General features: G+C 36.0%; 1 protein-coding gene across 1 annotated transcript in view; it reads right to left on the reverse strand.

Annotated features, from left to right (window-relative positions):
- The window catches only part of LOC118747107 (transient receptor potential cation channel subfamily A member 1-like), a 106135-nt gene that overhangs the window by 2654 nt on the left and 89363 nt on the right, over positions 1 to 14118 (reverse strand). The window contains exons 11-19 of the mRNA XM_036481097.1: positions 13719 to 14033; positions 13475 to 13585; positions 6563 to 6810; positions 6096 to 6471; positions 5908 to 6024; positions 5617 to 5779; positions 2931 to 3043; positions 2689 to 2848; positions 467 to 600 (exon numbers count right to left, since the gene is read on the reverse strand). Of these exons, the coding sequence (XP_036336990.1) occupies positions 467 to 600; positions 2689 to 2848; positions 2931 to 3043; positions 5617 to 5779; positions 5908 to 6024; positions 6096 to 6471; positions 6563 to 6810; positions 13475 to 13585; positions 13719 to 14033 (1737 nt within the window). The remainder of the gene's footprint in view (positions 1 to 466; positions 601 to 2688; positions 2849 to 2930; positions 3044 to 5616; positions 5780 to 5907; positions 6025 to 6095; positions 6472 to 6562; positions 6811 to 13474; positions 13586 to 13718; positions 14034 to 14118) is intronic.

Genomic DNA, 14118 nt, shown 5'->3' on the forward strand with positions numbered 1-14118 from the left:
ATCAACGCGATTTTCTAGTGACTTCAAACTTGCATTTTGTTATACTAAATTTGAATGGGCTATAAAATTGCATACCTAGAATTTTTCAAAAAAATCTGAAAAAAGTGGCAAATTATTATGCAAATTTAATGAATTTTCCTGAGTTTTGCACAAAGTTTAGAGATTTTATTATTATTTTTTCTGGTGTAGAACGAACTTTTTTACTTTTTTTATAAAAAATTATCGAAAATAAATTGGAATAAAGAACTTTGTATATATTGCGAAAAATTCACTGTGCCAATACTTTTGTTCGTCACTGTATATATTCATGTTCAAAAATATTTGAACACTGATTTCAGCTTATAAAACTCATTGCTGAATAAAGCACTGCAAGCCTGAAAAGCGCTAAACGCTTGAAAAAATATGGATTTCAGTTCTGTTCTTTTGAATCTATTTTTTTTTTTAACATATTATAGATTGTACATACCTGCACTATCAGTCGCAAAAGCTGATGTTGTTGATCCAATAGACGGGTGATATCCCGCAATTTACGCCGCTGGCGCTCCAGCTCACTATTTATGAAATCATCGTTGCTTTCAAATGCGATTGTGTCCAAAGAAGCTGTGGAAAATATGAAGTGGTATTTTAACAAAATGGCACAAAATCTATTCTGGTATTAGTTGTATTCAAATTATATAAAGTTATACGCGTATTTCTTTTGAGCTCTCTCTCTGCTGCACAACTGCGCAGTGATCGGCTTTCGAAAAAATTAATATTGGTACATTTTGCTTACAAAAAATCTTAGAAGTTGGTAGATTTTTTAAAAGAAACAATATCCGATAGTTTTTACTCATTAGGATAAAACATTGCGAATTCATAAAAGATTGTGTTACCAGAACAGATGGATTTTCGCTTCGGTGGTTCTTAATATTAAAGTGATTCTGTAATTCTTACGGGCATTGTTCGTAAAATTTTTTAGTGTATTTTTGGTTTGTGTACTCCTGCTATCCCCTAATATGAATTCGCCTTGGGATAAATTGTATTTTTTATACAAAACAACAAAAATGTATTCCACGTAAATAATATATTCTACAAAAAAATAAACCTAAAAATTCAATACAATTCTTCCGAATTTAACCTTGGGATGACTTTGAGGAATAATGGGACCCCCATATTTAGATTTAGCGACAACAAAAACAAATTTATTTTTTTAATGAATAAATTGTTGGTCCTAATTTAATCCTCAAATGACCTCGAAACTGGCATTATAGAGGTTAATGGACATCAGATTCGGGTTCAGCGAGTCTTAGACCTCATATGTATGAATTATCAGGTTTATTCAATGAATTTTTCGATGCCAAAATATGTATTTAAATTTCTTTGCTTTCTTTCCGGTAAAAATGGTAGAGAATATATTATAGATAAAAAGCTGGTGGATCTACCAATAAAGTGGTAAAGTCCGTGCACTGCAACTGCGTCACTAACCATGAGCAGACACACTCCTCGACTCTAAGCTCGCCTAAGGATTTTTGGATAGCTTCCATATGGACATTAGTAAATCTGTGTTAAGGAAAGCCGCCAAAAAATTACTTTCACTGACCTTCACGACAAAAGGACGTAGTTAAGGGCATTTCAACCTTTGAAAACTAGAAAAAGCCATGCAACCCGAACATGCAGTGCCGTGCCAGGTTGGCGTTTGGAGTTATTGAGCGCAATTCTGAATACGCCTGGGGAGTTTGTTCTCCGGGAATTTGTTTCTCCGGAGAAAGAAATCCTCTAATAATTAACTCCCAGGGAGTAGCATTTTCCCCGAAAATTTGGGACATGTTTGACACTTTTTTGACAGCTTAACTCCGCCATTTAAAATTAAAAAATCCTCAGGGAATTTTTATTCGTGATAGAAGGAAAGGGAAAAGAGAAAAACTCCCGGGGAGTTTCTGTTCAGAATCGGTCTGATTATGTCCTCACGGCTAAGGTTATTTGCTCAGAGATTCCACGAGAGCAGGTTATAAATCTCTTGGATTATATTTTTTTGTTTACTTAAAAAAAAAAATTAAGTTTAGTGGGAAAACGCATTCAAAGTTTGATCAGTTCATCTAATTGGTATACCAAAAGGCAGATGGAAAGACACATATCTTCGTCAATTTTGGGAAGTTTAGACATCTGATCCCAGATGGGCGCTAGAAATCTCGACCCACGGTACTGATTTCAAAATGGCAAGGTCTTTAGACATTTTTCGGGCGGGACGGGACGACACTCCCGATAAAACCCGCAACCTACACATTTCATGCTAGTTAAATTCGGTGGTCATAGGGCGAAAACCTCCTTTTTAATGAGTATGGCTAGTAACGGTATGTCTATGATTATAGCGTGCAATTTTACTTTGTGGGTTTGTTGGTAACAGTTGTGAGATGTGTGTTCCAGTTCAGTGATTTTGAATTTTCACAATATGTGTGTATATACTTTAAAATCCGACTATAAATGCCGAATAAATGAAGAAAAATGTAAAAAGGCCAAAAATATTTTTTTTTTTCGAAACTGCCTTGCAAAAATACTTTAGACTCAGAAGTGTACGGAGAAACATTTTTTCTGGTACGATTTAATGTATCTATTATGTACACCTAATAGCTCAAAATAAAAAGTAAAATTTCCTAAAAGCCGAAATATGTACAAAAAAATTCTTTGAAACAATCATCATAATGTACTTACTATCCTCACTGAATGGATTTGAGAACCATTTACGCAAAATAAAATCGAGGAAACCGATTTTGCACTTCGTATCATTAGGATATTCGATCAGCTCCATTTTATCGATCTTCTGTAGCCACATGTGGGGCAATTTACGCTCCAGTTCAGTATGCAAAACAACCTTCAATTATAATGGTGTTTTTTTTTTTTATTTTTCAATTAAAAAAAAAAAATGTCGACATATTGATGTTATGTTACATTACCTGCATAGCTAAACGCTTCAACTGAGCATTACGCCTGACAGACTCAATATCGCCAACCGCCAAACCGATGAGTAGATTCATTAGCAGAATCGGCATAAGAATCATGAATACACCTGAAAGAAGGTTTAGAATTTCATGTAATTTCAATCTGGAAATACAATTAACATATTAGCATTATTTTAAATTACTCCTACTTATGTATGTATGCAAATTGATTTTGAATGTGACCCCACTTTCTACAATGTGTACCGCTTTTAACCCTCTAGTAGGCAGAACCGCGTCCAGACGGTCGTTAACTAAACACCTTTTTAGTGCACCTATAATAATTTTTTTCTATATTCGTAAGGCACGATCTTTACACAAAAATCCTACCCTTATGGCGAAGTAAATTTTAATCCGTTATGTCAATCCGTTTTATTTTAATCGGCAGTTGAATTACAGATTTTGAAAACACGGTTAAAATTAATTATTTTTTGCTTTTTAATAATTTCGTAATTAAAGAAATTTTTTCTTTTGAACATTTTTTTGATACAAAAAAATTCAGTGGGTTTCGTAGTTAAAAGCACAGTATTTTGATATAAGTTTTATAATTGTGTGACTATCCGAAATGGAGAAAATTGCTTTCGAACACACGCCGTCTACAGACCGGCTTGCCGACATATTTAAACCCAGTTTGCATTTTTGATCGTCTGCAGACGACATTGCCGGTTCGTAGGTCAACATTGTGTAAGAGAAAGCTGAAAATATGTGTAAGTATATCGGCGAGCCCGTCTCCAGACGGTCTTGGTTTTTCACCCCTGTAGGAAAAAGTCACTGTCACAGATCGAAATGGACATCAGTTTTGGATTTCTCGTGCTAAAATCACCCATTCCTGAATTTTTCAACTCATAAAAAAATTGGCCTACTAGAGGGTTAAGGCCTCTGAAAAAATTATGCTTCTTTCGTTCATATTGAGTAATCGTTGACAGTATGTGACTTTATCAAACATAGCTGGATTAGTATTCGGTCATATGTAGTAGTTTTAAGAATCGGCTCTAAATGTGTGGGGAGCGACTTTCAAGCAAGCCAGTAATACCAACTAAATATTTTAGCGTAATACCAAGAAGAAAGTTAGAGACGATTGGACGGAATTTCGCAAGTATCCTCATTGACATAACTCATGTTGGTGTCGTTGTTGTGGTACGAAAAGCCCGCCTATGTAGTTAGGCTAGTCTAACAATCGTTATTGTCAAGCTCTACTAACGGTAGGCCCAGTAAACGTGCTTTTTCGTCCTGTACAGACTAAATGAAAAGAGGTGTACTACTAATTATGGCCGAAATTGTATTTCGATGAATTCGTTTTATTGTCCGCCTGCAAACTTCGGGTTCAGTGGTTGTGCAACTTAAGTTTATATGTCGAATTTGATGGGCCCAGATGTGCAGACCTACGCTTCGAGCAAGCCACTGTTCCGATGGGCCATGCGGCAGCATATTATGTTCTGTAGTATGGTATTCTGTCAGGTTTATATCTCCGTCAAATGTGCCAGCATAATTTAGAATCGGTCCGCCAATCATTTTGTATGTTGACAACATTGTTGATTTGACTTTGCACTCAAACTATTTCAATTAAACTACAAATTAAAAAGCTACCCATTTTGACCCATCGGTCGTCAAGGGTTAAGATCATTTTTTTTTTGAAAAATGTGGGAAATTGTATTCCAATCAACAAAAAATCATGTTTTTTAAATAATCTACTTGTTTGATTATAATCAATTTTTGGCGACAAAAATTGGTAAAATTCCGCAAAGTGCATAGATTAGGTTAAGTTACGCTGACTGCTACTGTACATAGGGAATGTAGAAAGTGTCTCTTCTGCCAGAAGGCTCATTGTGATATAACTAGCATGACTTGATGTGAATGCCATCTATGTACTTTCCTGTGTAAAGGCTCTACCTATTTTCCAATTCACATCAGAGAAGGCTGCAAATACTCAGGGATCCTTTTAGAATATTTCCTAGTCAGAAGTTACAGGATTTTGTCCGGAGTTTTTCTTCCTGAAAATTCCTGAAGCGTGTTAAACGATTGGCAGGGTTGCATTTGTTGACAAAAACAGAACGAGGCGAAAGCAAAGAATCTTGCATTTGTTAAAAAATTAAATTAAACAACGAAATATTTATTTGATTTCTTAATTCTTAAATCTTAATTGTATAGATTTTAATAATTATTCAGCCAAATCAGTGTTATACCAATGGCATGTAAACAAACCGCCTGACGTTTTTGCAGGGAGCTATCATTGTGAATTTTTTAAATTTTTTTGAGATGACATATTTTCAAAAACTATTTTTTTTTTTATAAAAAAATTTGTGTGAAAAATGTGTAAAGAAAAAAATTTTAAAATAATTTCTTTTCATAGAGAATTTTTAGATATGTATGTGTGATTTTTTTCAAATTTTTTCGTCGCCCCGTTCTCGAGATATTTCGAAGGCTATTAAATCGATTTGTTTTTGTTTTTGTGCTGTAAAGTTTTCCAAAATGTATTGATCAAGCTCAAATTTCATATTTATTTATTATTTATGTTTATGCATCAACCCTAAAAATGTGAAACAAATCAAAAATGTGAGCCCCGTCCGTTTTGGTATGGAACGCTCCATGTACATAGTACGAATGTGCACTGTATTTTTACTTCAATATTGTCAACAATACTTACTTAAAATCAGGAATGATGTTATTGGTACTTTCAGCTGATCACGGTAGTAGGTGTTGACGTAAGTACCAACAAAGTCAAGTTCGCCTAACATCATTGAAAAAGTGCGCAACAGTGACATCGGTATATTAGAGAATGATAAATGATTCGGTTGAGCGTCGTTAATCTGTGAAACGGCATAAATACCACACTTCATAAATTGAGAAGTGGCAAGGTGTATTAGTGTACAAAATTTAGTTCACTATTTTGCTAAATTTTTGCGTGATTAACATTTTTAATTATATCTGATATTACCTTCGATAGAAGAATGTAAAATGCCAAACCGAATGCGATGATAAGTATCGAAAATACAATCAATACTTTTATCAGAGTTTGTAGTATCTCCAAAAACATTACAACGTATATGCCAACCTGGTGAAAAAAAAAATAAACAAATTTAATTTTATTCCTCGAAAGTTTGGTATTCTCAATTCACAAATTACTTGATCGAAACGCTGTAGAAAGAGTAGTAGACGGAACCATGATAAAAATACCGCTACCGCCGCAGCCGAGTAGTGCACAGTCGATATATTGCCATCCGAACAAAATACAGGCCATACCATGATCAAGGCGGATATATGTAGAACCCAAGATATTAAATTGACTATTTCGAAGATATAGTGTAACCGTTGTTGGTACATTTGTAAAATTTCACGCAAAGAATTGCAGGCTATATAAACGACGATTGCTATAGCGCAGAATACCAAGGCGGTGGAATGATGTAGGCACTCATAGGTCTCGCCATATTTCATAGCAAAAGATTCTCCACCACCGGCTGGATTTTGTGACCAATCGGTGTTGCTGAGATTCTTCTGGTCACTGGTTGGGAGAAACAAAAATATAATTTTTGAATAGTTTTTCTTGGTACGAAAAATACTTAGTCTAAATTAGAGATGTTTTCTCAACTCACTCTAAAATCGTGTCATTCGTCAGCGAAACATTCCAGTTATCCACAATGGACGAATTTATCGACAAAGGACGAATTTCGATGCCGTTCATCATCAGCGAAGAAAAAACGGTGACAAACAGCAGGAATATGGAATAGATCAGCAAGTTGGCAAGATGAAAATATTTGCCGTATGAATTCCATTTCATTTGTAAATACTTTTGACTGAGTGGATGGGCGAGCAGCTCGACACGTCCATGGGTCACCATAGTCTGGATGGATGCAAATACATAGCATATAATTGAAATTAATTCACAAGGAAAAGCGTGTGTATTAAAAATTAAAAGAATAAAGCAGGGATCACACGATTTGTACATTTGCACATTTGGCAGCCACAGAGTGGTATTGTATAGAAATTTGTGTCAAGAATGAGTTCAGCTCAACAACAACTTTCCAAACAACACCTCTCGGTTACCGTGAAAATGTACAAATCGTGTGATCCCTGCTTAAGACGGGTTCAACGACATAAATACACATATGTGGATATTGATACAAGATAAAGAAATAATTACATAGAACAACGGAATGAACAGTGATAGAACATCAACGTAAAGGATGAAAAAATTTAAAATGAAAAATTCAGATTTTCACAACATTTTACAAAAGGCACAGAAAGCAAAGATGTATTTAAATCGAAAAATATAGTTTATAGCAGTCCAAACTCCAAAACTTTTACTTTTGTATGCACATTTGTACCTAACTAAGTAAATACAGACAAACACTTTCAAAACGGTTGCGAAATTATGAAAGAACAAATAATATTACGTATTGCCAATATCCTACTTACATAACTTATGAACATAGCATATTGTTGAATGGTGAAAAACGTCGAAACATATACTATACATGCATTCAAATAAAAAAAAAAAATATTGGGGGTATTCACCAAATTGAGCAAGCGACCTGGCGCTCGGGCAAAAGATCTGATTAGCTCAAGCAACAACTTTAAAAAAACTTTCGTTGCTTTGAGCTAATCAGCACTTGCCCTTGTGCCAGATCACTAGTTCAATTTGGTGAATACCCCTATTGTGATTTAATAATATTTAGCCAGAATTATTAGGACTTGCAGCTATATACAGCATTAACATGCGGCCAGACTTGACAAGAAAAGTACTTTCGCCAAGCCTGGCAAAACTTTGAATTTCGAAAATTATTTATTTACTGCAGAAACACTCAGTATGACCATACCGCAATCCTAAAGAATATCGACGTAGCTGGGAACGGAACATGCAAGGCAACGAAAAGGCGGATGAACTTGCACGAGAGGGCACATCCGTTCCACTTTCGAAATCCTGGAAGGGTTTAGGCATACCCCTCGTTACCCCTGCAAGTTCGTTCTAAGGGATCTATCTCTTAAATTAGCAAGTAACAGTTGGGCTAGTCTCACCACTTGCAGCAATACGAGACGAGGCCAAAATGGAACGGAAAACCATTAGAAGGCTCGCTGAGAGGGTCAGACTTCTGCAGAAGTTGCAAAAATGAAGAGGAGCTAGAAACCTTGCGGCACCTGCTATGTGAATGTCTCGCACTTTTTAAAGGAAAGCGAAAGTTTATGTGTTCAGAATTTTTCGAAGTTTAACCGACATAGCCGAAGTAGGAATACGGAAACTTTTGGGTTTCGCGAATTCCACAGGAAGGTTTGAGTGAGAGGTTTCTGTTAATATTATGACCCATGAACTCTGTGACCTCTAGGGTGGTCTAATGTGCGTGGCCCTTTTACCCTATAAGTGAACGCTTTTAATATAGGCTAAAACTTCGGTGGGCTTTTTGTTCCATATTTCGATTGGATTGAGCGAGCCTGCGTCTAGCGAGAGCAGCGCATTCACAAAGGATGTGCTTTGGCGTTTCTTCGCCCACCTTACAGAAGCGACAGACGCTCGTGTCTTTGAAGCTTTTTGTGACATTCACTCCAGTGCCTATGGAATTTTTTGTCTAGCCACTTGTTTAGTTTAGTTTAGTTTTCATATCTTCCCAGGTGAAAGTGGAATTTCGCTTTTTGAATTCGACATCAAACTTGCCCTGCCGGGGCTGGCAGCACTGGTTATACTTACTTACTAAATCTTGTTTTGAGAGAAATATACATACCCAATAAACAATTGGTTAACAATTCGAAAATGATTGGAAAACAAATATTTTTTTTCCAGTCTCACCTTCGATAACTAATGTAGAATTCGATTCGAGAACTAGGCCATTCTTCAGCAAAACCGAACCGTCGTTATCCAAGGTATTTTTCCTTCGTTAAGAATTCGAAATCCAGCCCATGATAAAAACATAGTAAGGTAAAACCGTTCTCTCAATTCGTCGGCCATGATTTTTTTTTTTTAAAGTTTGCCAACATTTTAAAATCATATAAAAAAAAGAATTGTTCGAAGTTGTTGTTGCTTGAGATTGAAAATGAGAATGTGTGTGTGAGTTTGTGTGTAAAATTTCAAAATTAAATTGCCTGCAAACGGCAAGAATTTGAAAAATTCCTCTCAGCGGTTCTAACTTCCTATTTGACGTTTTACACACAAACTCGCACACACATTCTCATTTTCAATCTCAAACAACAAAAACTTTGAACAATTCCTTTTTTTTACTCTCAAGTTTATATGATTTTAAAATGTTGGCAACTTCAAAAAAAAAAAATTATGGCCAACGAATTGAGAGAACGGTTTTACCTTACTATGTTTTTATCATGGTTCTAATTTTTTTTTAGAACCCATCTCGAGTGTATTTCCAATATACTATTAACGTTGGAAAACTAAGGTTGGTTATGAGTTCGTTTTTATTTCGATATGCTTATAGGATATCGAAGGTAATTTTCGAACGTTCGCCAAAATGTTTATAGGGTATTTACTTAGTTGACGTAACTAAACTCTTTTGGAGTAAAGAGAGGGCAGGCTGGGCCTTTTTCTGAATTATTCAATATGTCGGCCTAACATTTCCACATTTGTTGTTAGATAAATTTTTGAATGCAGTCACGATCTGTTTGTATGTACATATGTATTTACTAATACGTATGTACATACATATGTATGCAGGAATGTAAATATGTATATTTTTCTTTTATAGGCAAGTAAATATGTACGTATAGGTATATGTTTTATGTATTGACAAAGAGAACAATTACACAACATAGATAGTACATATAATTCTTGAAGGAGGTTGAACAATTTATTATGTATTTTGTAGTAAGAAATATTACAGTCAATTTAAATAACAATTCACAGCATAGAATTTTTATTACTTATTAAAATTAAGTATAGTAGGAAGCAGGCGACGAATCAAAGTTTACAGTTGCATGAAAGCTCTTCATTTTCAAAAGAATAATATGAAAGTAATTATAATACATAAAGAGTTGCATATCATACTTTTTTTTTAAATTTTTTTTTAAATTTAAAAGCCCTTTTCCCGTTATTGATTTGTATACATATTTCTATTTGTTCACTTTTAGCTCAACAAAGCGTTATGATCGAGTGAATTTTTTTAGGGTTAGAAGATATAGAATAGTTATTCTCTAATCTTGGCTGCCTAAGATATTTCACAAATACATTCATACTTAAGTACTTTTCTTTACGAGAAATTTCCGGCACACCAGGCCATTATTGTTTTCAACCAAAAGTTGGCTATAAAATCGCGCCATGTAAACACGCTATTAGGGCGCACGAGAAAGTCTTGTGCTTAGAAATGTTATATTAAAGCAGCAGTTTGTGATAGATTCGAAGTACATATATACATATGTATGTACATATCGTTGCCTTAATAGAGAAAGGCTCTATCTCACAAAAAAATCTAAAATTCACTTTTTGATTGATTATGATGCATTTCATCGAATTAGTTCTAAGCAAGTCCCCACATCGTTTTAGTTAGTCAGCGATGCTGTGAGGTAAGGCCTTTCTATATAAACATAACGATATGTAAGTACGTAGCTCGATTAGAGCAGCCAGCAACAATAGACGTTTTTAGACAATAAATTGACAATAAAATTGCAGTGTAAACTTTCAATCGTCGCCTAGTATAGGAATGTAGGAATAATTCCTATAAAAAAAACTCACATTTATGGTGAGCAATGGATCTGGTCTCCAATTGGGATCATTTAGTGTCAATCGTTTTTTTGCAATTTCGGCAGGGGATTTTTGGAATGGATGAAATGAATATTTTATCTGAAATTTAATCAGAGCTTTGAGTAGTTAAGCTTCGTTAAACTAAAACTAAAATGGTAACCTATGTTTATCTATTTTAAAATTAAAGTTTTCCAATATTGGGATTTTTAAAATATCTGAATGTATATCGTAAGAAACCTCCATAAATCTCCATAAGATTTTGTATACAGAAATTTACAAGTACTTAATGCCTTCTACGTGCTACGGCAGCAAGGGTTAAACGGAAGTCCCTAGGCCTGGGTAACGGCGCAAACTTTTTGGCGCTGACACACTAACTCCAGCACCACTGTCGGAATCAGCACAGTGTGTTGGCGCAATTGCGCCTCTTCAGGCTAAAGCTCATTTCCTTTATTGCTGCACGCTGCACCAAAGTGAATTAATACAAGGTGATATCGGTTGAGAAAAAACTCAAGTATACCCAAGTTCAAAACCCAAATTCATCATCATCATTTTCATCATTTTCACATTCAGAAGGACCGCGACGAATTCTATCAACACCAGCTTGTATAAATTCGCTTTGTGCTGCACATTTTACAAGAGACACTTCTATTTCGGGTGTTCTTTGCTGGTTCTTTGCGACACCCGGTGTTGTCAGTGTTCCGGTGTTGAAATAAGGTGAACTAATACAAGGTGGTATCGGTTGGGCAAAAACTACTCAAGTATACTCAAGTATACCCAAGTTCAAAACCCAAAAATACAACAAACACATAATTTTCACATTCAGAAGGACCGCGGCTAATTTTAGCAACACCACCTTGAAAAATTCGCCTTGTGCTGCACATTTTACAAGTGACACTTCGCTTTTGTGTGTTCTTCGCTGGTTCTTTGCGCCGCCTGGTGTTGTCAGAGTTCTGGTGTTGCAGGCGCCATTGCGTCACTGAGTTGTGAAAATCGGTATCGGCGCCAGTAACTCAGCTCACGGTATCAGCGCAATGGCGGGGCGCCGCACTGTGTTACCCACGGCTAGAAGTCCCATTTTAGCTGCATGTTCACCAAGTGGCAAATGTTCAGTGACCTTGGCTGTTAATCTGGCTATATTTTCTTAACCTCCTTTGAAAAGTCTGAAGCCAGTAGGCTGCGAAAAGTGCTGCCAAAATCTTCTTCTTCCAATATGAAATCGATCCAACGGTGACTTGACATCGTCATGTAATGAAATGTTTGGCATACCGATGAGCACTCTCTTCCCGGGCTGCTTTGACACGTTCCTAGGCCCCGCTCATCCCTAATACACTGAGGGACATGGTAATTTATGATAGGTTATGATGGCCTATAATGTACTTCATGGAATTGACGTAATCTTTCCCGCCCAACTAAAGAACGCTATGGGTGTACTGTGCCCTCTGCTTTCTCAGATTTTTACAGTCTACCTAATCCTAACTCGTCTATCATACGAGTGGGCAGGGTCGCACCTATGAAACCTAAAGATTTCAGGCCTATAACCACACTTCATTCTTTCTAAAAACTCTAGAGGGGCTTATTGATGAATATATTCGGCGGAACATAAAAAAATGGCAACCCTCTCTTTTCGAACCATCATGCATAATCTAAAGGCAAATTCGTGTATTGGCCACGAAGGAATACACGCTCGGATTTTTGTCGTGATTCATGATCATGAGCTTCAACAATGTCTATCTGGGGTCTGTTGTTAATTAACTTTTTATGGTGGTGTGCAACCGCGACTGATGGATTTTGTTGGGCTCCTTCTCGAAAAGAGAACAGTTATAGCAGAACTAGGGGACGGACCCGCAGATCCTTTTTGCAGGTTGGACAAATTACACTTAACGGAGCGAGAAACGTTATCGAATTCCTCACAAAGCTATGCTCTTTCGGAAGTGTTTATTGAACGTGACGGCATGCGAAAACTGGTTCAAGTCTGTGGACAAGTACTTAGGTCTTCGGATTGGTGAAATATCTCTCTAAAACACTGGATGAGTGTTATCTCTCTAATACAACATAACCGATTAAATATCTAGTTTTTCGATCTCGAGACAGTAGCATGGACTGTCTGATTTTATTTTATTGAGATCGTGACCAACAGGCAGAGTCTTGGTGACGTCGATCGGTCTCAGTACATTACCGCAGATTTCATAATGGAAGCTGACCTTATTGACTGTGGGACCGAACACACTTTGTACACGCCAGCATTGATGTTGTCAAGCACCATTTTTTCCGCTTCGAGGCCATCCGTTTTTTTTTGTCGAGCGTGGTGAAGATGTTGGAAAACTCTTTTTTTACCACAATAATTAGGGCTGTTAATTTTTCCTATCGAACTTGAATTTCTTAAGATTTTATTGTAAATTTTAAAGTGCTTGTGATTTATGAAAAAAAATAATAATAATCGGTTGTTTTGGCTTAAATCTTTTGAAATGTACTTGCTTCGCTAATAAAATTGATAATGACAAAAATTTTATAATTTGATCCTTAAACCGTTCTAAATTAGTCCGTACATCTATGTTGGAAATTTTTAAAAGTACTTTTAATCATAAAACTAAGAAAACTAAGTAAAATTGTAGCCATGCATTTGTAATTTAATTACTCTTATTTAAAAAGCTTAGGGATATAAGTATGTAGGTTGTTGTAAAATTGCAGGCAATAAATCATAAAGGCGAAACACGGGAAGTAAAAAAGTTGCAATAAACATGCCGCAGGCAAGTGGATAAAGAGGCAGGCTGGTAGGCAGGCAATCAGGCAAAAGTATCCTAGTATAGTTGTTGGTACATGCTCTGCTTACGTTTAACGCCGGCAACGGTGTCGGATTCGAGTGAACTATCGATTCACCGGTTTTCTCATCCAATTTCGCGTACATGAATGGGCATTGCAGAAAGGAAAACGAGTACTTAATCTGCATTGTATGTAAAAAAACATAGCAAATTTTTTATATCTTACGAATATTTTAAATTGTTTGAATAGTAAAAAGTTAAGCGCCTCAGTAATTTGAAAAAGTTGTAGAGAATATTTTAAAATCGAATACTTACGTAAAAGCTCTTTGAATCGCGTTTGCAGTTCGCTTTGGTTATGCACTTATCTAACACAGCCTCGAACACTTTGGGCATTGAAGCAATTAATGCCAGTATAACGCAAGGATATTTGTCGGAACGCAATGCCATTACCTCGTTAGCGCGTTCCTCATGTGTGACCATGGCGAGTGCGGATTCGGGATATTTGTAGTAGATAGCATAATCGATGGCACTCATATCCATATAGTTATAAAATAGTTTGCATCTCATCGAAAGCAGCACTGATATGGCATGTGGTTTATTCTCCATGGTTGCCAGATGTAGGGCAGTATTCTGAAAACGAGAAAAAATTTTAAGAAAAATATATAAATAATCTTGACAAAAAGGAGAAGAATACAGTATGACTATCCAAATATCC

This window comes from Rhagoletis pomonella, unplaced genomic scaffold, assembly GCF_013731165.1.
Source record: "Rhagoletis pomonella isolate Grant_MI unplaced genomic scaffold, Rhpom_1.0 Rhpom_scaffold_00011, whole genome shotgun sequence".
Taxonomy (NCBI): Eukaryota; Metazoa; Arthropoda; class Insecta; order Diptera; family Tephritidae; genus Rhagoletis; species Rhagoletis pomonella.